The following is a 26,025-nucleotide window of genomic DNA, read 5'->3' on the forward strand; positions in this document are numbered from 1 at the left end:
AGCAAACAGTTGAGGACGCCTCTTCAGGATCTCGGGCAATGACAATCCTGGCTCCCGCCTCCACGCTTCTCTCTCTTTGACGATGCTATTTGTACACTGATCTCTTTTATGGTAGCAAATTTTACTTCTTAAGAAATATATTGGCTCATTTTCAAATTATGATTTCTCATAAATAAAATGCAAACAGAAAGAGAACATTTATTTTCAATGTTTTTATTCCCCTTTATGTTCATTAAATCATTACTATTTAGAAATAAATACTAAAATGCAACTTACTGCCTTGTTCTGTGAAATCAGGTGCAAGAACTATATTAAAGCTTGTTATAAAGTCCATAAACAGTTTTGGGTAGGAGGACGAAACTTACTGTTCAGAACATTCTCTAGTTTTTGTGTCATGGATCCTTCTACTTTTTCTGTTCCGTCGGCTTCGAGTTTTTGATGGATGGCTAGAAAAAAACATATAGTTAAGATATAGGCCATTTCAATGGGTTAGAATACATTATATCAAAATGACACTTTTAAGCAGCTGGGTTTTTTCCTTCTCCCCAAAGCCCCAGTGCATAGTTGTATATCCTAGTTGTAGTTCATTCTAGTTCTTTCATGTGTGATGCTGCCACAGCATGCCTTGATGAGCAGTGAGTAGGTCTGCGCCCAGGATCCAAACAGGCAAACCCCAGGCTGCCAAAGTGGAGTGCATGAACTTAACTACTCGGCCACGGGGCCATCCCCATTCAGCAGCTTTAAAAAATGGTCATTATTTTCCCTGCTGGAAAGAAGCACAAACATGGAAAAACTCTGCACAAACTCTGCAAAGTAACCAGCAGGCACCAGTTTAAGTTATTCACAGTTTAACACTATTACAATAGTACACAGCGGGCTGGCCCCACAGCCAAGCAGTTAAAGTTTCACGTGCTCCGCATTGGCGGCCCAGGTTCGTGGATTTGGATCCTGGATGTGGAACTACACCACTCGTCAGCCATGCTGTGGAGGCATCCCAAATACAAAGTAGAGGAAGACTGGGACAGATGTTAGCTCAGGGCTAATCTTCCTCAAGCAAAAAAAAAAGAAGAAGATTGGCAATGGATGTTAGCTCAGGGTGAATCTTCCTTACAAAAATTTTAAAAAATTAGTATGTAACACACGTACTTAATCATCTGATCATCAAAGCTGAGTGGCAAAAACAGTTGAATTAAAGAAGAAAAGTGAGACAAGTAACTAATATCTTTGATATCTGGCCACAGGAAAGTCATGCTTATTTCTCTGTTTCACCATCTGTAAAATAGAAATCAACCTCCAAACATTTAATTTTAGCCTTGGGCTATAACATGGCAAAATACACATCATTCACATTCTAGTCATTCTATAATTATTTCCCTGTAAGTTCCCAAGAAATACCTGGTAATACCAACTGTGGATGTACAAATTATATTGGAGTTTTTTGCTATTTTAAATATATGGCTGCGTGGTTTGATAAAGATTACTAGGAAATCACTTAATGATTTATATATAAAACTGTCTTACCTACTGAAGAGAGGAGGTTTTAAACAGCACATCAGGCTCACTTAGGTGAAGCACTATGAAAATTTCCAAAACAAAATGGCCAAATACAATTTCAAATTCCAAATGATGACATAATAAAGACAGCAAGGCAAACATGAATTAAGCTGTGACCATAAGCTAGGCGCTAGGGTAGGTTTCTAACACATATTGCTCATCTTGTGAGAAGCCAATGGATTCTAGCTCATAGATGGGAAAACCACGGCTCAGTGAAACTAAATAAACTGACAATGGTCATAAAGCCAAAGCCCAGATTTTAATCCAGGCAGTCTGATCCCAGAACAAAACCTCACCCCACACCACCCATAGTGCATAGGCAGGCGCCTTCAACTGCCCAAGCCTCTGTTTTCACATCTGTAAAATGAGAATAATAGACTTATAATGCCAGTTGGGAACTACATTCGACTGCAAATAAAAGACATCTCTTTCCAAAATAATAGCTGTAAAAACACCCATGATTTTATTCTTTCACATACCTTGCTCTAGCCAAAACTCAAATGCAGGATGTGTAACTCCACGGGCTGCACAGCCAGTACACAGAAGTGAGCATCACTCTTACACATTAGCTATTCTCTAACATTCAAACAGAAGGTCAAACTTGTTCTTAAAGGGAACTTACAGGTTCTGCCTCAAGCCACCAGTCATGGGGGCAGATTTATGGGGGGTAGTAGGGGGCAGTCTGTCTAGGCAAAAAAAAGATGTGTGTTTCTTTAATCAATTATAATTCAATTTGTTTCCCTTAATTCATTGGTTAGAAAATTCTGGCTCAAATTCAGTGATCAAATGCACCATGAACATATTCTTAATGCATGAGAACATCTATCTCTCTGCTTCTTTTAATTAGTTTCTAATCCTGATCTCGTCCTTTTTTGTACTTTTTTTTGTAAAGAAACTTCAAATTTTGTTTGAAATTCTAAAATAAATAGACTGCTTCTCTGTTGAAGAAACACATTTGCAGAAAGAAAAAGAAATATATTTTGGGGAAAAAAATCAGCCACTATATTTTTAATTGTCTTAGTTGATTCAGAAGTGAAAAGAAAGTTATTTCTTTAATATTTCAAATTTGGATTATGTGATAATGGTGACATAAAATGTTTCCACATATCAAAGCCTAAACTTAACTTGAATGGAAAAGAACTTCTCTATCTTTAAGGGAAGGAGATAAACATATCCAAATGTTACAAAGTGAAACTGGAAACACTTCTATGTTCCATACAAGCGAATGTGCTCACACGACGTGGTTAAATGCTGCTGTGCTGCCGACAATCCTGGTTGCAAAAGAACACTCAGCACGGGTTGCGCTTTATGAAGCGGGAACTGCATATGGTTTGTCCAGGATAGTAAGACACCACATCTTATAGTCGCCCTGCCTAGAATACTACTTTCTAAGTCAAAATTAGCGTTAACGGAAGTCACGCAACCACATATTCTGTTCCTAACAAAACCAATCACTGATCAGCAAGTCAAGATGAGGTGAGCCTGGCTCCCCCCAGCTCACTTTACAGTCCGTTTCTGCTGACAAAGCAGCTTCCTGCCGCCCATCTCTACCGCAGCAGAGCCACTCATGAGCTGCCAGCCAAGCATGAGGGCCGAGAGACACTGGGGTCTGATAAAGGCAATCCCATTTTCCAGAAAATTAAACCAAACAACCCAATGTCTGGTTCACTTGACCTTTTATTTTCTCTGAAAACAATTCTAAATAGTATAACAATAAGCAACTTGGTACACGATCACTGGTTTGCTGCTATTTCTAATCTATTAAAACTTAAGTATGTGAAGCAGTTGAACACCATAAATTTATATTTGGGAAACAAAAAAGCATATATTAAAGAAATTCTGTTCAAATTGAAAGTCCAGAAATAAACCACACATCTACAGGCAGCTAATCTTCAACAAAGGAGCCAAGAACGTACAATGGAGAAAGGAAAATCTCTTCAATAAACGGTGTTGGGGAAACTGGACAGCCACATGCAAAAGAATGAAAGTAGACCATTATCTTTGCCACACACAAAAATAAACTCAAAATGGATCAAAGACTTGAAGGTAAGACCTGAAACCATAAAACTCCTAGAAGAAAATATAGACGGTACACTCTTTGACATCAGTCTTAAAAGGATCTTTTCGAATACTATGGCTACTCGGACAAGAGAAACAAAAGAAAAAATAAACAAGTAAGACTTCATCAGACTAAAGAGCTTCTACAAGGCAAAGGAAACCAGAATCAAAACGAAAAGACAACCCACCAACTGGGAGAAAATATTTGCAAATCATATATCCCACAAGGGGTTAATTTCCATAAAATAAAAAGAACTCATACAACTCAACAACAAAAAACCAAACAACCCGATCAAAAAATGGGCAGAGGATATGAACAGACATTTCTCCAAAGAAGATATATAGATGGCCAATAGGTACATGAAAAGATGTTCAACATCACTAATCATCAGAGAAATGCAAATCAAAACCACCCTCATGGGGCCGGCCCAGTGGTACAGCGGTTAAGTTCGCATGTTCTGCTTTGGTGGCCTGGGGTTTGCTGGTTCGGATCCTGGGTGCAGACATGGCACTGCTTGTCAAGCCATGCTGTGGTAAGCATCCCACATATAAAGTAGAGGAAGATGGGCACAGATGTTAGCTCAGGGCTAGTCTTCCTCAGCAAAAAGAGCAGGATTAGTGGCAGATGTTAGCTCAGAGCTAATCTTCCTCAAAAAAAAACAAAAAACTACCCTAAGATATCACCTTAAACCCATTAAAATGCCTATATCACTAACCCCCAAAATAACAAATGTTGGAGAGGGTGTGGAGAAAACGGAACACACTGCTGGTGGGAATGCAAACTGGTGCAGCCACTATGGGAAACAGTATGCAGATTTCTCAAAAAATAAAAACAGAGGGGCCAGGGGGCCAGCCCAGTGGTATAGGAGTTAAGTTCGTATGTTCCGCTCCGGCAGCCCCAGATTCACCAGTTCGGATCCTGGGCGCGGACCTACACACCGCTTGTCAAGCTATGCTGTGGTAGGCGTCCCACATATAAAATAGAGGAAGATGGGTATAGATGTTAGCTCAGGGCCAGTTGTCCTCAGCAAAAAGAGGAGCATTGGCAGCAGATGTTAGCTCAGGGCTAATCTTCCTAAAAAAAAAAAAAATTAAAAATAGAAATACCATACGACCCAGCCATCCCACTACTGGGTATCTATCCAAAGAACTTGAAATCAGCAATTCCAACAATCCCATGCACCCCTATGTTCATTGCAGCATTATTCACACTAGCCAAGACATGGAAGCAACCCAAGTACCCATCGACTGATGATTGGATAAAGAAGATGTGGTATATACATACAATGGAATACTACTCAGCCATAAAAAAGATAAAATCGTCCCACTCACAACGACATGGATGGACCTTGAGGGTAGTACGTTAAGCGAAATAAGCCAGACAGAGAAATACAATACCGTAAGACTTCACTCATATGTGGAAGATAAACTAACTCATGGACAAAGAGAACAGATTAGTGGTTACCAGAGGGGAAGGGGGTTGGGGGGTGGGCACAAGGGGTAAAGAGGGACATATATATGATGACTGACAAATAATAATGTACAACTGAAGTTTCACAGTGTTATAAGCTATTATGACATCAATAAAAAGATAAGTTGTGTTCAAAGAGAAATCAGAGTTATAGAAAGACTGCCTATTGTTTCACTGAAATTATTTATTTGACTCTCTAATAAAATGCGGATATCAAATATCCAGATTTCAATCAAAAAATTCATAGTATCTGTCATAACTATCTTCAGGACTATAGTTCTGCTCCCTGAAAAGGTGTTATATCTTTTAAGCATTTAGGTAGAGAGAAAAACAAACAATTCATCTATAAGTAATAAAGAATTACGGTGGCTCAGGATTTCTTCTCTGTGACACTAAAAGACACTGGATCAATGTTTTCAGAAAATAATTCTCTTACAGCCAAGCAGTGTTTGGTGCATGAAAGCAGGAGTCATTACCAGACATGAAAGAATCCAAAAGATACAGCCCACAGTTCAAAATAAAAAATTCAAAGGCAGAAATGACTGGCAATAAACATTAAAGCAAGTTAAATGTATGTGTATATATGGTAAATTTTAAATAACTGTGGTGAAAATGTTATAAAATTAATGCCAAAAGAGAAAAATAAATGCAGAAACAGAATAACAAAATGGGCGAAAAAAAGGTAAAATAAGAAACTGGGTCTATAACTTCAGATCAAATTAAGATAAGAAAAAAGGATAGACTACGAGAAATAAAGAACTGCTAAACTGCTGTCATACACAACAAGAGTCAACAGACAACCTATAATAGTATTTAAAAACATTTCTCCCAAATCTGCAGACAATACTGTCTACATAGCACAGAGGGAAGAATGAAAAATAGAAAATAATAATAGAACAACAAAACAAAAGGACAATAATTTCAGTTACGATAAATGCACATGGCTTAAATTCTTCTGTTAAAAGGCAAAGACTCAGAAAGGTATAAAAAAATAAAAATACTACCTACCACATGTTGCTTATGAGAGAGATCCCAAATCAAAATTTCTGAAGGTTAAAAAGAATATGATGCATACTATACCAAGCAAATGCACACAAAGGAAGAGTACAGAATGCTAATGTTACGTTACTGTGCAGTAAAGAATTTAATCTTGACTGAAGAGAGGTCTGGCCTTTGCACTCAGCTCCTGGAGGTGACCCTGAAGCTCCTCAGATGTCCTCCCTGATAACAGTGTCTTTGTTTACTTTGGGCCTTGGCTCACCAGAGACTCTAACAATGCGATTTACAGTGAGGGCATCAGCTCGACCTCCAGAGGGACTGGAGATGGAGGTCAGCCACTGGGGCAGTCAACTACATCCACGTGACAGAGCCTCAATAAAAACTCTGGACATCAAGGCTTGGATAAGAATCCTTGGCTGAATGACTCCGTGCACACTGTCTCACATCGTTACCAGGAAAATCGGTGGTGTCCATGACTCCACTGCAAGAAGACAACTGGCAGCTCCACGACTGGAACTTTCCTGGGCCCTGCCCCATGCATCTTTTCCCTTGGCTGATTTTAATCTATGTCTTTTCACTGTAATAAACCAAAACCATCAGTAAACAGCTTTCAGTGAGTTCTATGAGCCCTTCTAGCAAATATCAACCTGTGGGTGGTCCTGCCTCAAATTTTGCAGTTATTATTATTACATTATCATATAACATTAATATCAAGAGAGTGCACGCCACCAAAAGTTACAAAGTAAACATGTTTTACACACAAAGAAAAACTGACAGAATCAAAATAAAGAGGGAGATTTACCAGGTATGTTTATTATAAATAACCTAGATTTAAATAAAGTAACTATTCAGGCTATAATGTATCAAACATGACCCCTCCCAATTTTATCTTTGGCACAGTTACAGACAATTGATATGTATTAAACACATTTTATTTTCATAATACTTTAAGACTAGACACTAACTTAAAAAAATCAAAAGTCCACTACAAATTACTAAATCAAAGAGGAAAATTAAAATTTCAAATTTTAAAAACACATAAAAGCATCACTAACAAATCAATGTAAATAAAGGAAGTAAATTACAAATTAACTGAATTAATAATAACATGGGCCCATAACATGAATTTTAAATGATTTAAAAATTATAATGCAATACTAAGTAACATGAAAATGTTGATGAAATAGAAAACTTCAGGGAAAAACCAAACCAAAATAAACAAAACACACAAAGTAGAAAGTTCAGAAGCGTGCAACTGCCAGCGCCCATCCCACTTGAACCCAGTGACCCGTCATAGCAGCTCTACAGGAGGAATGAGCAGACACTACAGCTCTTGATGTGATAAAATAGGAAGCACACAGTACCACGTGTGGCCAAAAATGTTGAAACTGAATCTTATCCAGCATCCAATTAGATAACTTGAAGCAATATAATAGGGAGTAAAATGAGTTAAATGACACCATGAGGAAGTAATCAATCAAATCCAGAGGATGGGCTGTCCTTTAGGACAAATAGCCTCATTTCTTCAACAAATCACTAGCATGAAAAAAAACAAAAGACAGGGTAGAAAGGTGAGGGAATTATTCTAGTTCAAAAGAAGTTTAAGAGATTTAAAAAACAAATGAAATGCCTAGACCTTATTTGGATCTTGATTTGGACAAACCAACTATAAAAAAGAAAGTTGGAGGGTACTTGGGGAAATTTGACTATGAACTAGGAATTGGATGACACTGAAGAATTCCTGCAACTTCTTTAGCTGTGACAATGGTATTGGGATTATGTGGGTAAATGTCCTTATTTGGGGGACTCTTACTGAGTACAGGGAGAGAAATGTCATGCTGCTTGAGACCAGCTAAACACCAACCAACCTCAAAGACACTCATGACGCAAGTGTGGAAAAATATTCATAACTGTTCAATCTAAGCAACAGGGAGCTGTGGGTGACTGCACTATTCTCTCCATGTTTAGCATGTTTGAAATTTTTCATAATAGAAAAGTAAAACAAATTACCTGAGTAGACAATTTATTAGCTCTTTCAATGTATTACTGTTTCAAATTTCCAACATATAACTCCTAATCTACATAACCCATTTCACAGTACACACATATACACGTATAGGTTCATATAATTCTGTATAATATTAACATCAAAACCTGACCAAAAAGCATTTTAAAAAACTACCGGTCAATTTTACTCAAGATTATAGTTGGAAAAGTTTCTGAAGAGCTACTAATAAATCAAATGCCATAGTATACTAAAATAATTACTCAGAGGAGCAACTGAAAGAATAAAAGAGGTTTCTAACACATGCAACATTATATGCAAGGTAATTCCAATTTTGCAATATGTGCTCATATAAGCTAAGAAAAAAAAGACCAAAAGGAAACACATCAAAATGTTAATGTGATTCTCTCTACAACGGGATTACAGGTAGTTCTTGCTTATTATTTATCTGTTTAATATTTTTTATAATACGTATTTCATTTACATCAAAGAATAGAAAAGTCAGATATATGTGCTTGCCTAAAATTTTCAAATTTACTATTAAAATAATTTTCTATATGCCATGGAGTCACTTGCTTATCAGAAGTTGGTCAGCATTATCTGTGTTAAACTTTAAGTTATCAGTATACTTCTAGGGCAAATGTCTAATAAATGCGACTACATAAATTTAATGTACCAAATAAAACTTCCTGAAATCTGCCAAAAAGCCATTTAAAGAAGTAAAACCATAAATAAACAAATACCAATATACATGTGTATACAAATACAAGTTAAAAAAAAGGGGGGGAGTCAAAGATTTTTTTGGTAAGTGAAATAATTTTAATTACAATAATTTATGAGAACTGCTAAGCTAATCACATATGGCTAATTAGCATTTGCATAGTGCTAGCTATATTAATAACTTAATTCTACTTGCTAAAACTAACCTCTGTTCATATATGCTCAGGTTTCTATTGCTGACATAGTAACAACACTGATAATTTAGAGAGAATATCAATATGCACAAAAAAAGAAAGGAAAGCACACCATCAAAAATGAAAGCATACCAAACAATACAAGGCACAGAGTATTTATCAAAGAACAAAGAACTCCTCTGTTCCCTCTTAGGCATTCATATTTTACTCCAAAAACCTAATTTCTACCCACAAGGAAAGACCTGTATCAGATGCATAGTTAATTTGCCAGAAGTCAACAATGCATAATACCCAGGAGGAGAAGGGTTTTAAAAATAATAAAAGAATGTCTATATTTTAAGAATACAAATTTACAAAAAAAAATTAAGTCTTTCTGAATTCAAGAAGGGATTGCCTCTTAGTCTACAGGTAGAGTTATAGGTACTTATCTATTCAGGTACTTTTTTACAAGTGTCTGTTTTTAAAAAGAATTGGGTAACTTTTATTAATATATTTTACTAGATAAACAATAATTTGATTTCTATTAATTAAAGATAGTTTTAGAAAAGAACCTACCCAATATCTTTCCCTGAAATGTCTAAAGCTATTTCTATTTAATACAATTCTCTCGCAAATAAAGATGATGACGTGGATGGTGCACAGCTAACTATTGTGTATAGGCATAGTGAGGCGCTGGCTAAAAAGAATGATACCTTTTATCTGTGCTCTCCAAAACAAACACGCAATGGGTCACATTTAAAGAAACAGTCACTTGTAATATATCGATGGCTGTAAAATGATTTTAAAAATTGTAGAATTTTACCCATTGGGATTTAATTTCTCACTGGCCCTGGAGACTGGGCATCGTGGAGAGGCACAGCAGTCTCCTATTTCACACACGTACGCTGGGTCAACAAAAGCTCCAAGACAAATACTTAAAGTGCCAAGCCTTCAAAGAGATTCCAGCCTAGTCTGCAACAAGTATTTATGGCATATTTTAGATCCCTACTTTTATAAATACAGACCGAATGTCGCACCCTGTAAACACTGCACAAGCCCAGTGTCAGGTTTCCTCGTGGAGGTCGCAGCAGATGGCTCTGAGGGTTGCCTTACCTGAGAGGGCATCCTGTGCTTCAAAGAAAGTACTAAGACCCCCTTTCACATACGCCAGGCTGCCTTCGCTCTTCTTACTAGCCTGTCTCTTCAGGTTGGTGACTGCCGTTTTGAGCTGTTCAAAACTAAAGTGAAAGAAAGAAACCAAAAGTTTGAGACTCCTAACAAGCAAAAGAGAAATAAGATAATGCATTAAGTGTAAAATACTGAAGCCTATGTTAAGAAAGATAGAATTGATGTAATATGTAACCAGATAAGAACAAAAAGCTTTCCAATTCTTACCTAGATCTAAACCTTTTACTTATTATGCACGCCAAAATTACAGCAGCTATAAAAGAGTTTTGTAGCCCTCAAATGGTCATTCCAAACACATCAGATCACTAAAACGTAAATAAATATGTAGATAATTTTATAACCGATACATATCTATTATGATTTGCCAGGTAAGGAGTTCTGAATATCGTCTCCCTGGTGGGAAGACCCGGCTCATGCAGGTGTGCCCGCTACCTACGGCAGGATCCTCTGCATGTTCGCTTCTGCCTTCTGGATGAAGCCAGGCACACTGCCGTCCTCACTACAGCAGTGCCAGTCCTCTGTCATCAGCAGAGAAATTACAGAAAACTGGCGATCAATGCACAATTTAAATAACTAAAAAGACCACCATATTTTATCTCCACAACTCAAGCAGAGAAAAAATAGGTAAGCCTCTGTATCGCAGAAGGTTTCTTTCCATTTGAGCTAAGAAAATTTGGCTATAAAACTTCAAATATATTCTTGAGTGCCGTGAAAGCCCTACACAGAAACAGAGATCAATCAATTCAGACTTACAGTAAATAGAAGAAGCACATCCCTAATGGGAAATCAGAACCATCTTCTACAATGAAAGATTTCAGACATCTGCTTTAAAAATTTATCAGGCCAAAGTCACTCTATGTATATACCAACTTTTCCTCATGTTTTCTAGTAATGGTTTTTATCCTAATAGGCAAAGGAAGAATTTCTCCCAAAGTACATTCCAACAAAGTTGATTTTTCAAGAATATAAATTTTAAGTGATAAACCATTCACTTATTCAAACAGTTTTACTAAGTGTAATCGTTTTAAACCAGTTTTGCAAAAAAGTTACAAACCTGCTCTTGTAGAGAGAGTACTACGTTATTAGCAAACAAAAAGGAGTAGTTTAATTTGTACATTTGACCCCACCTATTTTTTGGCTAATTTTAAGCCAAGTCTTTGCAAAATGATAAACCAACTCATCTTCTTTGCTCTATGGTCGGGGAATGAGGTGTGTTCCCTATTGTACACCAGGACATGAAAGTTTTGTTATCTGAACAGGAAGAGGTCACATTCAGATGCATCAGTTTAGATACCCAGCTGAGACTCCACAAAGTTTTAATGGGTTGCACAAATAATGAAATATATAGAAACAAGATGATACTAGGAAACAAGGCTCCTCTAGTAACCCCATTCTATAAATAAGGAAATAGACACCCTGACATGTTCCTGAGCTCACCAAAGTGAAAGGGCTCCTCAGTAGCAGAGCCAGATCTAAAACCCATGTCACTGTGTGATCCTATGAGCCGCATCCGAGGAAAACTGCTCACAGTCAACTGTCTAGCATCCACTAACCTGGTGGTTGAGTGGTTCTCTATGAGATACCAGGAAGCCGAAAAATTCTCACTTGTAAAATCAGCACTCATTCCAGGAAACAGCATTTCTAAGTCCTTCTGGGGAAATTTACTTCTGAGAGAGAAAAAAAGGTTTAAAATATATCTCAGGTGCTATTACTACAAAGACGTAACAGACATCCCAGAGTACCTTGTGTAATAAATATGAATAAAAACCATCACAATTATACATCATACATTATGGAGCCTATGTTTGTGTGTGTGTAAAAATATATTTCCTACACTTCAGCTGATTTCCTATCATAGAAACTTTGATGGGATATATACAACAGGAAATTAGTTAAAATACAGAAATTACATCAATAAAAGAATATAAGATTCGAAGAGGCTGAGTTGAATCTTTATGAAATCTATCCAAACATAAAATCATTCCACACTCAATGATAAAAATCAAAATTTGCATACACTAAAATTTTAAAGCATTAAACCAGTTTGCTAAAATGCTTTTTGTTAAAGACCTATATGAAATTTGTTTTAACACATACTAATGCCTAATGATAATGCCTGATAAAATTAGATCTAAGTACACAGTACTTATATTACAGTCCATGTCTAGAATAATTTTAAGAAAAGCTTATGATAACAGGCAATATACTCATGCAGCTCACTTTCTTGCCATTATTTTCAAAGTCAACTTCTGGATCAATATATTTATTTATTTGTTCAAATACTAATTAAATATCCACTATAGGTCAGCCTCCAGGCTGGAGGTCAGACAGTTGTGTCTGAGAGCAAAAGTAACATGGTAGACCCTGCCCAACAAAGCCTATGAGCTAGCAGCCTGTCCTCGAGACCCTGCATCTATGCAGGATGAAGTCGAAGTTCGGTAGCCACATCTCTCCATGATCCGAACCTGCTTCTCTCAGGACTCATTTCTGCCACTCTAATCCTCAAACCTGAAGCTTCAGCAACTTCAAAGGGATCATATTTTCCTGTGCACATCATGTTTGTTTTTACTTCATTCCTTTGATCTTGCTGTCCCCTCTGAGTGAAACATGTTCCCCACCCCCACTAGATAAGCCCAACTCACAGGGTATAGACAGGACACAACATTATGTTATAGCCCAGTGTCTCTTTAAAATTTATTCAATGGAGGAAATTATTCCTACCCTGGAAGAAAACGTGGGAAGGTCCAATGACGTTTTTTTTTTTGAGGGAGATTAGCCCTGAGCGAACATCTGCTGCTAATCCTCCTCTTTTTGCTGAGGAAGACTGGCCCTGAGCTAACATCCGTGCCCATCTTCCTCTACTTTATATGTGGGACGCCTACCACAGCATGGCTTGACAAGCGGTGCCATGTCCGCACCCAGGATCCGAACCAGCAAACCCCGGGCCGCTGAAGCACAACGTGCAAACTTAACCACTGCACCACCGGGCCGGCCCCTCCAATGACCTCTATTCACTCTTATCTGAGAGAGTCTTGACGCCACATTATTACAAACACAACCTCGATTCAGAAAGCAGGCAGCCTTGTCCAAGATCCATACTCCATCTTCACCCAAAAGCACTCCCTGTTGGAGCCCCTCGACTTACAGGTGACCAATCCCCGTAGGCCCAATTTACAATGGCCTGGAAGCCGCTCTCTTCAGTGAGGTGCTCACCTGGTCCCAGGAAACACCCTCCCCAAGGGGGACAGCTCTCCTATCCACCTGCACTGCTCGAGTGCCCTCAGCGCCAGGGCCTCTGTCTCACAGACCCAGGGAACACTTTTACCTGGGGGCCCCTGGAAGCCGCACCCACCAGGCCTGAGTGAAGAAGGGCACACATCCTCCACACCATCCTCCACAGCCAGCACAGCTGTCGCCAAAGAAATCTCATGAATCCTCCCCTTCTCCAGTGGCTCTCTCTTCATCCCTTCATGCTTTCTAAAGGGCAAGCGATGCAAAGAGCAAGATCACTTCTCCATGATTTCCTCTGTAAACCCTGCACTTCAATCTGGAATCCAACATCTATTGTGTCAGTACCTCAGTCGAGAGAGGAAGAGCCCCACTTTACCCTCCCTTATACTTACCTTTCCCACTGTGAAGTTTCCTTTTTTAATCAGGGGGAGAGGAAGCCCTGCTCGACAATGCAGTAACACACACCAAGAGGAGATGACACTTCAGTAAGTCATGGACAGCAACCTGGCATTAGCTCAGTGTTACTAACTCAAAGACTAAGTTGACCTTACATCTTTCCTCACTGGCTTCCAAAGTTAAAAGATTACAGTCTGAATCTTCTTGGGGGGGCGGTGGTGAACCATAAGCTCACTGGTCATTTTCACCAGACACAGTCTTGGAGAGGGAGCTGAACTCTGCATTTTTAGAAGCTTATTTTGGTTTGCATCCTTCATGCTGGCGTAATACTTTACTTAGTAACAAAATCCTGTTACCTTTGGAAGTTTTTCTCGTTTTACCTATTTGTACATCATGCCTCCGAGTTAGAACTCCTGGGGAGTGTAATGACTGAGTGAAGATTCAGGCTGAGCCCTGCTAAGTAACGGGAACACTTCCCTCTGATATGCAGAGGCTACACTCGTAGTTCTGTCTTAACTGGTGGGCTGTATCTATCTCAAGTGCTGTGGCAAGGACCACATGGGCGTCTCTAAGTTGAAAGAACAGCAGGATGGATTAGTGGGATCTGTCATCAGTGTGAGGGAGAAGAGCATGGTGGCATAACCACCACTTTTCTGTCAAACTTACTTCTAAACGATACTTACACTGGCATTCTATGCAGACCTAACACTTCACTGGCTCAGAAAGTTAAGTAATCTTAACAGAATCAAAAAGTACTACAGAATCACCTCATGACAACTAAATTCCTACTATTAACAGTCTTTACAAATTATTCAACTATGTGAAATCCTCATTTAGCAGGAAGCAGTTCGAAACTCACAGATTAAAGACACAGCTGACAAAAAAGCAGCAGAATGGACTGTAGTTTTATTTTGGCTGGGTGGTTCCCTGCCCATCATCGAAGCAGAATGTGAAGAGGGGTGGCTGGTGTTAAGAATGACACTATCAAAAACGGGGGCACGACACAATGAGAACACGTAAAGCAAAAAAGTATAAAATGCAGACACAACACTCAGAAATACAGCAGTCATCTGCCATCGAGAAATGGTTAAGACTACAGTCCCCATAGGTCTGACGGTTAAATCACACCCAACAATATTTACTTCAAAAAAACAGGGCAGCCCAGCGGCATAATCGTTGGATTCATGCACTCCACTTAGGTAGCCCATGGGTCGCAGGTTTGGATCCCAGGTGCGGACTTACACACCACTCATCAAGCCATGCTGGGGCAGCATCCCACATACAAAATAGCTCAAGACTGGCACAGACGTTAGCTCAGGGCCAATCTTCTTCACAAAAATTAAAACAAAAAACATAAAAACAAAACTGTATTTGTCTTTCCCTGTCTGGCATAACAAGATCAAGGTCCATCCACGTTGTTGCAGATAGTAGGATGTCCTTCTTTCTCGTGACTGAACAATATTCCATTGTATATATACCACATCTTCTTTATCCCTTCACCTGTTGAACATTTAGGTTGTTTCCGTCACTCGGTTACAGTGAATAATGCTGCAATAAACATGGGAGTGCAGAAAGCTCTTCAGTGTCCTGATTTCGTTTCCTTTGGATATACACCCGGAAGTGGGATTGCTGGATCAGATGGTAGTCCTATTTTTAATTTTTTGAGAAACCACTATACTGTTTTCCACAGTGGCCGCACCAATTTACATTCTCATCAACAGTGTACAGGGTTCCCTGTTCTCCACATCCTTGCTAGCACTTGTTATCTCTTGTTTTTTTGATAATAGCCATTCTAACAAGTGTGAGATGATATCTCATTGTGCTTTTGATTTGCATTTCCCTGAAGATTAATGATTTTAACCACCTTTTCATGTACCTCTTAGCCATTTGTATGTCTTCTTTAGAAAAACATCTATTCTGTTCCTCTGCCCAATTTTTACTTTTAAATTTTTTTTCCTTCCTTCTTTCTTTCTTCTTCTTCTTCTTTTTTTTTGCTGGGGAAGATTGGCCTTGGGCTAACATCTGTGCCAATCTTATGTGGGATGCCAGCACAGCATAACAGACTGACGAGTAGTGTAGGTCCATGTCCAGGATCCAAACCCACAAACCTGGACTGCCAAAACAGAGCACACTGAACTTAACCACTACGCCATGGGGCTTGCCCCTTCTGCCCATTTTTTAATTGGATTGGTTTGCTGTTTTTTTCCTTTTCTTTTTTTTTTTCCTCCTGCTATTGAGCTGTATGTATTCTTTATATATTTGGGATATAAACCCCTTATCAGATTTGCAAAAACATGTGGAATACAAAGAAAAAGTCAAACTCAGAAACAGAGATTAGAAAACTGGCTGCCAGGGCCTGGAGGGGGACATGGGGACAGGCTGGTAAAGGGCACAGACTTTCAGCTGTAAGATGACAGGTTCTGAGGAGCTAAGGGATAACACGGTGGCTACAGTTGATAACACTGTTTTATATATTTGAAATTTGCTACGAGAGCAGAAATTAAATGTCCTGACCAAAAGCAAGATAAATATGTGAAGTGATGGATGTGTTAGTTACACTAGATGGTGGGAATCCTTTCACAATGTATACATACATCAAATCACCAAGATGCAGACTTTAAATATTTTACGAATTTGTCAATTATACCTCAATGAAGCTGAGAAACACGTAGGAAAAAACCTGGATATACATGGCACATTATAGAAACAGTTATATCCTAAATAGTTAAAATGCTTCAACTGGTGATACTGAAAGATGCAAACCTACAACTATCTAGAACTTCTCACATTTAAAATTCATCTGGTTCTTAAACTTCAGTAACATCCCATTTACGATGTACTAAATTGTTATTTTTATAAATATAAATAGATCTGTTTTATCACAAGATAAAGGCCTGATGTCTAGTGAGGGCTCTAGGAGACGAGCTATGAGAAACTCCCCTACCTCAGGAGGTCCCCCTACCTCCCACCTCCTCAAGAGGGGACAGGACCGGCCTAGCTGGTTCCAGAACACAGCTGGGGCCACACGCACTAGCAGCGGAGTCTCCGGGCAATAAAGAGAAGCACACGCACAGCACGCGGCCGCAGGCTCTGCACCCTGACCCCCTGGATGAGGGCACGGATGGGAGGAGGAGGGGAGAAGATCCTGGCTCTGAGTCTGGCATCAGTGTGAGTGGTGACGAGGGGCCTTCGGCATCTTGGATAGGCCATGTGCTCCCACCAGAGAGATCTACTCTGAGTGTGAAGCATTAATCCACTTCCTAGTATCTCACTTCTTATGTACTATTTTCCTCTTACATTTAGCTCCTTCAGGCACCTAAATGGGTCAGGCAGAGTTTGAAAAGTATTGGATCTCTTGATCAAAATACTATCTCCTAGTACCCAAATCATCACCCCTAAGACTGAGTTTATTTTACAGTAATTTCTTACTTGAAGACATTAAAACTCTTTTGCCATTCTTACTGTATCTACTTAAATTGGAAGAAGAGTATTGAGACCTACACTAGGAATCAGACTTACAAGATAAGATAGAAACTACATTAAAGATGACAAAATTCTAACACAGAGATATGAAACAATTTGCCCCAAATCACATAATTAAGTCCACTGTTGGTCAGTGACCCAACATTCATTCTCCACCGTCTCAGACAAAACAAGCGCATGCGGCCTGGGACCACCACCTTCCCTGAGGAAATGTCAATCACCCCAGCCCATCACGCTTATCATATCCCACACAGCCTGGGACCGCCACCTTCCCTGAGTACATATCAATCACCCTAAGCCCATCACGCTTATCATATGCTCCTTGCTATTTATTGACTGATCTTGTTGTGACAAATGATGTCAAAGTAAAGATGTGCTGGAGCATTTCTGGGAAAGGTCGCCACACTTTTAAGGAGAATCAAGAAGAGATAGTGTCTTTTTGCCTCTAGACATTATTGCATTTTATTATTTATTGTGTATTATTATTGTTTCAGTAATATTATATTATATTATATTGTTGTTTCAACACCAGAAATTGCTAAACCATTTTGTAATTATGAAGGAAATCAGTGTTATGCTAAGGGCAGCAGGACAGCAAATACAGGTTCCTTACATCTTGGTGACATTGCTGAGTCACTGACTCAATCAATCATAGAGTCCACCATCTCTGGACTTCATACATTATGAGAAAATAAATATCATTTTTGTTTAAGCCAAAATTAATCTTCATGTTCTGTTACTTACAGCTGAAGGCATCCTGAGTCAATATTCTATTCCAAAATATATGTCTAAATATACTAATCTTTTACAGAAACACTTCAAAATGATGGTGAAATAGAAGACCTGGAAAAAACAGACAGTGAATGACAATGCCAAGAAGCAATGATGCTCTACAGGGAACAGACCTGAAAAGCAGAGGTGACCCATGAGTGCGCATAATGGCAGGCAACAGTAAGAGCCGGGGTCAGGAGCCTCGGCTCTGGCTCAACCTTGAAGTCGGCTAGATGTGTCCGCACAACCTTGGAAGTTATTCAATCTCTCTACAGTTCCATTTATTCATGAGGAAAATGGGATCATAATATCTTCCTCTTACAAATGTTTTGAGGATTAAAGTAGATAGTGCATGTGGAAGGCTTGGCAGTTTCTGACACACAATAAATGCTCAAAAACGTTATTCACTGTTATTTTTATTCTTTACACAGTTCTTTATGTTTTACAGACTATTTTGATAAGTACCATTTTATTTGATTCTCATAACACAGTGGGTTAAATATTCCCATATTATAGTTAGGAAATAGCCTCAAAGAGGTTGCACATAAATAGTCAAGATTTGAACCCGGTACTTGCATTGTCAAATAAAGCAGCAGAGAATCTCCAGTACAAAATAAAACCACAACTACAAATCTAGAAAGAGAGAAACATAGGGGGAGAGTGAAGTTGATTTACAATGCAGGAAATTGCTAAAGGTCTTAATAACAGTGTTAGGAAAGGAAGAAGCACTGTCAACGAAAGTAAGGAAGAATGGAGATAAAGCCTAAATGTTTGCTCACAGTAACTGGATTTGAAGGTTTAACATACCAGGCATAGCCATGGCTTAACAAGTCAGCAAAAGAAAGGCAATTAGTTTAGCTGAGTAATCCAAACTAAACCTACACTTTAAATCTACTAGCATGGAGCTAGAAAATGAAGGCAACACACACTCAGCTAGTCAACGCATGAAACACTCGCACTAAGGAGTCAAAACAGTTCAGCAGCTGACAACTCTTGCCACCCCTAAAATATATGCCTTCCATTAGATGGCAGTGTGAACTCAGATTTAAATCATCTGAAGAGGGTTAGCCCACACATAGGAAGATCCAGGTCTATAAACTGAGCGGTCAGATATAAAATTAACAGGAGTGTTTGTAACACATCAGCATTCACTTTCAAGTATGAGAACGACCTGCAGGAATGACCTGTGAGCGAGCAAAACAACACAAGTCATTTTGAGGAAAATTCTAATCGCCCCACCCAGAGTGCGGGCCGGCTACAGCTGTGCTGCTGTCTGCATTGAGGAGCACACGTTTCCTGATTTGGAGAGAGAAAGAGGCAAGGCAGGGAGCTGACAGTCAAAGCAGGCTTACGTAGTTCTGTCGAGGATGTATATATTACATTCACTTCTTTTAGCTTCAAGTTTTAGCACCTTTGTTTTCACTTTGCTGTATTAAATATTATGAGCCTGTTTTTGGTTGTTTGTGTGCTGCTGTTGTTTTCTTTTTTTGGTCTGAAACAGTTTCTGGACTTAGGCACTATATCACAGCCCACAAATCTGTTTTTATAAAATTTCTAAAAGGTAAATTTATCCAAGGCTCTTCTCCTCTACACTCATACTAAGCATTACTTTGCCACCTTTCCTTGTTTTCTAAATGCAGCGAGAAAATTGGTCAGCTTTTCTTTCTATTGGAGAGCTAAACTGATGAGAAGAAACTCCAACTTGCATCGCCCATAAAACCCACGTGGAAACAAAACAAGCTTGAGTGGCGCATCCACTGACTACTCCAGATAGCCATTCCCAGGCAATAATTCCACCAAAAAAGTTGTACATCATATAAAAATAGGTTCAAAGCTCCACTTCTATGTCCTCACTCTGATGTATGTACTACCTCCAAAAACATTATTTATAAATATTCTTATGTTAGGCAAATATTACTTTTAAGATATAAAACCTAGCGAAGACTTTTACTCAATATAAATCTGTTTTTACCTTCTTTTTCAGTTTAAATAGTTTGTCTCCATTACAATTTAAGCTGTGCAAAGAACACTTCTATTTGTGACATTAGGTATAATAAATCAGAAATACAGACTTTTTATAAGAAAATCCTAGTCTCAGTTCAAAGTGAAGTTATTTTTGTCTGAGCAATTAGTAACACTTTTATAAGTATCAAGGCACCAGGTGTGCAAAACATTAGTTAAAAATTTAGTAATATGAAGGATGTTAGCAGTCGAAGGAGGCCAATAAATGCCAGTAGTTAAACTTGTGGACTGAAAGACGACAGCATGCATGCTGGGTACATCAATAAAATATTTATTAAACTCGGACTCACACCGAAGAACCACAAGAAAACTACACTGTTACTCTCACTTGCTTTCCATATTCAGATGAACACCACCACACCACAACACCAGGACCCCTCATTGTTCCACACTGTACATCTGTCAGCTGAAGAGAATTTCCATAAACATTCATTGCAATTACCAGGAGCTGATTCATCTTCCAAAGGCGACCTTACTACTTTAATCTGATAATTCATCAGGACCACAGGAGAGTATTTTATAACAAGTAGTCCTAATTCCTCAAACCTTCTCATTTAATATATTTCAACAAGCAAATAATGTTAAAACTCTGTTATTCCTTCTCCAATGACATTTTTTTAAAAATTAAAAATAGGTCCTCTCCAGCCTTTTAATTATAAAAGAAATCCCCAAATGACATTAATAAACAGAAATAAAAGACAGATACTAAGGAAACACTCTTAGGGACTCTAACCTGAATGTAATACCATTCTCTATGGAGACCAAAGCTTCTACATAAAAAATATTAAGTGAATCAGGGAAATAAAACCTAAACCAATATTTTAACATTTTATATTTAACACTTTAACATTTAATATTTTCGCCTTTCCCTTTCCTTTTTTCTCTTTTTTTAAAATAAGTCTTCTCTATCTGAGATTAAAGAATTCAATAAAATTAATGCAGTTTGCCTGACAGTATCTTTAAAAAAATTAAAAGGAACCTGGAAAAGCATTTTTCTGGCCAAAAACATTCTCTTTTCTTGTTTCTATACCTATTCCTACTTTCACCTTTCATTTTCTTGCTTCTTAGTATCTCTATCCTCTCTTTCTTTTGACCAGAAAAATTGCAAAAGACTTTAAATGGGCAAAAAGATGACGGGACAGCCTGTCAGGGCGTGGAGGGCCTCCCAGGGCTCTTGGATTCTGCGGGGATCTGTGCCTTTCTTCGTCTCCACTGTCCAATCTGTTACAGAAACAGAACTACGTGTGTGCAGGACTGATGGTGGATCCCTGGCCATACAAATACCTGTCGGGTGAAGATGCACCTGATTACCACAGCTGAAGTGGCCAATTCTGCATCTTTTAGCATTTCTCATTGCCTATTACATCTGTCCTCTGGAATTCCCTTTGAACTGGTTTTAACATTTGATTGGTTTCCCCATTAATTAATGAATTAAATAAAAGCTCTGACATGTTCATTTTATATTTGCCTAAGAGTCATGATTTTACCTTTTCAAAACTATCCTTTAAATATCCCAGGGCTGAACAAATTATTACTGAAACTTAAGGAACAGCTGGAAAGAAATATTATTGTTGATTTTATCAGCCTTGAAGCACTTCTTGAATTAATGTACTTAATAACTATTTTAAGATTTTAACACTAGTACTCTGAAATCTTAATAGTCATTAAAAGAGATTCTTTTCCTAAGTGTCGGAGCAACGAATAGTACATATGCAAAAAGAGCAAAGAACCCTAGTGATAACGGCCAACATCTACAGCACTTGCGACCAGCGAGACATTATTCTAACGCACTGTTCTCAGCGCGTCACCGAGTCCTCACAACCTCACTGTGACACGGCACTCCATGCTGCACCTCAGGAAACTGAGGCAAAGGGAACTCAGATAACTCTCTCAAAGTCACACAGCCAGTAAGTGGTAGAGCTCTGATTCAAACTGCGAGAGTTTGGCTCCAGACTAAATTAGACCACCTCTCAGAGAAGAAAGAAAGGAAAATTTTTAAAGAGCCAAGCACTTTCAGTGCTATTATTCCTGGCTGCTGTTAACAACGTTACAAAAGGATTATCGGCAAAGGTACTAAGGAAAACTGCTTTTACAGAGAGTTGAAGCCAAACCTTTTTGTGGGTAGCAGCAATAAACAGGAATGATAAAGACAATCGCAAGATGAGAGGACATGAGAAGGTAAAGCGACTAAATAAGAGGTGGGTCATACACCAAAGTAAAAATTAAGGAAATCCATTTTATGATAGTAGACATCCAATTGTCTTGTCCAAGGCTCAAACAAAATTTGTCCAATATCCCTACACTCCTGTGCCCACGTACAAAATAGGTATCTTCCTTAGGAAAGAGCGATCGAAAGGGCCCTCCTGCTCTGCACTTCCGTTGTAAACGGCTTTGGAAAGAAGGTGGCTTTAGAGAGGACTGCAGCCAGTTCACTCTCAACTGCGAAGTCTATTCATGCTTAACACTGGGCTCAAATAAATATCTAGCAATTACCATGCTTTTCTAGACTTTCTTGATCCTTAAACTCTTAATTTACACAGGACTGAAATCCTCAAAACAGCTCCAGAAAGACCCATACTGCCAAAAAGTTTCAAAGACATGACCGAGGACAGTCCAGGCTCACTGAAAGCTGCTGGAAAGCTCCAGGACCTTTTCAACACATGACAACTTCCCAAGACAAACGCTCCTCCCTCTCAGCCGGGGGTAAACTCTAGTAGGTGACAAGGAAGCTTACTTATCTGAACTACTAATGGTCTTCAAGTGTAGGCTTGACAGCTAAATACATAAAGATTAGTGGAGAACTTTCTCCATCCCTAGAAAAACCCAAAACAAAGCTCCGGTCAAAGTATTAACAGAACTAATTTGTCACCTTCAGTAAGTGCTTATGGAGACTCATTCATTATATAACTTCATAAGCAGAATCACTAAGGTCAGAAAATAAATTAGACATAATTAATGTGTTAGATGAATTGTTTAAGTAAGATGTAAGGTTAAAGGTACTAATTATAAAAGTTACTAAAACATTATACTAGGCAGTGAGAAAAGAAAATTCTAGGTTTGGTTAAAGACATCTTGAAAGATATTATTTACCTACCACAATTCTGGTAAAATAAATAAGTCTGGAGTAAGAATCAATTATAGGTCGGGGTTACAAACAAAAGGAGAGACTACACTGGATCTAATTATTCTAAAACATTTCCCAAAAATATCAAGCAAACGGAAAATTCTACTTTGATTTCAAGTACCATCTAAAAATTTAAACTTACCAACTCCAAATAACGTATTTATTCTCATATCACTAAAAGTACTAGTTACTAAAAATTTCAAGACACTTTTCTTCTTCACCAGGTGTAAACTAAGAGGACTAAAGAGGTAAGCATTTTTTGCCAAAAGTTTTAACTAATTGGAAAGTTCACTCCCGGCAAAGCCGACCGGGCTTTGGAAACAACACTTGTCTCTCAACAATTGAGTCTTCAATTATGCTTCCCTGGATGTTTCTGGAGTTTGACTCTCTTCACTCTAAATATATAAAACTTTCCAGCAACTAAAAATAAAGAAAACTGAAGGCAAGACAGTACTCACTTTTCAATCTCAATGCCGAGGGGGTTAGAAGGACGTAGGGACAAGGGAGGAATTCCTTTATTCCTGTCAGTACGCATGTCATAATAATTCATTTCATCAACCCACACAGCAGACTGATCCAGAATACCTACCCAAATGAGAAGAACATCCTTAGTAAGACAGAGACTCCCCCACGACTTTCTAAGTCTCGCCAAACTCCTTTACTTTTTAAAGACCTAATATGAAATGCACACTAAGGCAATTTTTAAGAGATTTGAGGGCACAAAAGCTGAGTTTTATTTTGTTTTTTTAATGGCTGGTGGCTTGATTAAAAACACTAAGAATCTATAAAAAGGCAAGAACAACACTTCTTGGTTCACTTTCATTGTACATTATTCAAGACAGAAGACAAATTAAGCCTCTGAGAAAACGTTCCGCTAAAACAAATGTATTTTACAAATAATAAACAGTACAATTAGTTTGGTAAATTCAACAAAATATATATATTTTATATAGTTATATAAAGAAATCCTTATATAAAGAAATCAATCCTTCTATAAAGGAATCAGACAACTTCCAAGTAATGCATGGCTTATGCAAACTAGGATATTCAAAAGAACGACTGGGAGGATCCTGTGAACAACACAATCTCTGAAACAGTACCCTCTTTTACGGGACCAAGCTCTTTGCCATCTACCTTGGCACAGGAAGACCACTTACCACCTCCAGACATGGGCTGCGCAGAAATGGGCAAAGCACCAGCACACAGAGAGGAGGGGTTGGGAAGTCTTCACTGAAGTATTTGATCCCAGGCACCTTCTAGCTGTGGGACCCTTTGTGAACCCACTAATTCCACCAGCACCCTCAGTTCCGCCAGGATGCAACAGGAGACTCTGCCAGAGGAGACGCTCAAGTGCACATCCTCCAGAGCTCAGTTCCATAAGCCTTCATTGAGCCCACACTGTGCTGCATCCTCTTTCAGGGCTTTCAAATAAGTTTTCTCTATCTACTGTATAAACGTGATGGAAGATGATGCTGGATTCTGTCAAAATGTCTTAAATTTAATTTAAGCTAAATTATTTACTTTTCTATATAGGAGAAAAGTACAGCCTGGGTTTAGTTATGCCTGTCATATTCCTACATCATACAAACATTTATCAAGTATTGACCTTGAGCAAGAAATGACAGGACCACAAAGATGAACCTGACATTTTAGTAGGGGAGGTGGCCATGCACAGAAATAGCTACGAAAATAATAATTAAAAATTATTAACTTATGGAGCACTTACTTTGTGTGAGCACTTCACATGCATGTCCTAACGCATTTACCCCTGTGGGGTGTGTAACACTATTATTCCACTTTTACCCACGAAGAAACTAAGCACCGAAGTACCACCGCTAGGAGTGCTGGAGCACAGATCAGCATCCAGAGTCGGGCTCCTCAGCCCAACTTCTTAACTATGCCTAATATGGAGGCAAGTGTTAAGTGCATAAAAAAGCAACACACAAAGTGCTATGGGGTACAAAGAGCGGTTCTTTCTAGTTTGGAGGGCTAAAGGTACACCAGACTAGCAACATTGCACACAGGCCTCAAGGGATGGGGAAAACAAAGAAAAAGAGAGCATTATTTACATAATATTGCTGTTAATTTGGCCAAATTGGGAGGATGTGTCACCTTAAATCGTAACTGTATAAAAGAAAGAAATGCAATTATTGTATTCAAGATCAAGGAACTAAAATTGGCATATCCAAATGTTAAATGAGCAGACTTTGTAAAGAATTCAGAGTGACAGTTCTCTCCTGATCATCACCCTTAGTTTCACAGACTGTGATCAGGAAACTGCCTTTTGAACAGTAATGTAGATTTAACCAATATCCTATTCCTGTCCAAATAAACATGAACTGACTCTAAGTTAATGAGATACGAGAGGAGGTAAATTTTATACTAATCTATCAGCTTTAAATTTTAAAAGACAAACTATTTTTATTTTCTTCTTTAGAATAAAGTCATGAAAGACGATACCTATTTTTTCAGGTTTGAGGAGCTTGAAAGAGACTGTTGAGGTTCCTTTGCCACCTGACTTGGTTGTGACAATAATGTCTCCTTTGTCATTTTTGGCTTGTCCCACTCGACATACTATTTTACTTGGTGACATCCATTCTGCCGTCAGGAGGCAATTATGTCCACAAATTGTCAAACCTGCAAATAAAAGCATGCATGTAACAAAGTTCAAAAGAACAATGAGAAGGGGGGGCGCCCAGCCCCGTGGCCTAGCAGTTAAGTTTGGCACCCTCCACTGCAGCGTCCTGGGTTCAGCTCCCGGGCACAGCCCTACACCATTCATTGGCAGCCAGGCTGAGGCAGCGACCCACATACAAAATAGAGAAGACTG

The 26,025-nt window shown here is 38.6% G+C and overlaps 1 protein-coding gene across 37 annotated transcripts in view; it reads right to left on the reverse strand.

The window, feature by feature from the left end:
- EXOC2 (exocyst complex component 2) overlaps nt 1-26,025 on the reverse strand; it is a 212,947-nt gene that overhangs the window by 127,199 nt on the left and 59,723 nt on the right. For all 37 annotated transcript variants that reach the window (XM_070583938.1, XM_070583949.1, XM_070583937.1 and 34 more), the window contains 5 exons: nt 25,656-25,832; nt 23,654-23,780; nt 11,722-11,835; nt 10,094-10,218; nt 366-446 (listed from right to left, as the gene is read on the reverse strand). In XM_070583938.1, the coding sequence (XP_070440039.1) occupies nt 366-446; nt 10,094-10,218; nt 11,722-11,835; nt 23,654-23,780; nt 25,656-25,832 (624 nt within the window). The remainder of the gene's footprint in view (nt 1-365; nt 447-10,093; nt 10,219-11,721; nt 11,836-23,653; nt 23,781-25,655; nt 25,833-26,025) is intronic.

This window comes from Equus przewalskii, chromosome 19 (assembly GCF_037783145.1).
Source record: "Equus przewalskii isolate Varuska chromosome 19, EquPr2, whole genome shotgun sequence".
NCBI classification, from domain to species: Eukaryota; Metazoa; Chordata; class Mammalia; order Perissodactyla; family Equidae; genus Equus; species Equus przewalskii.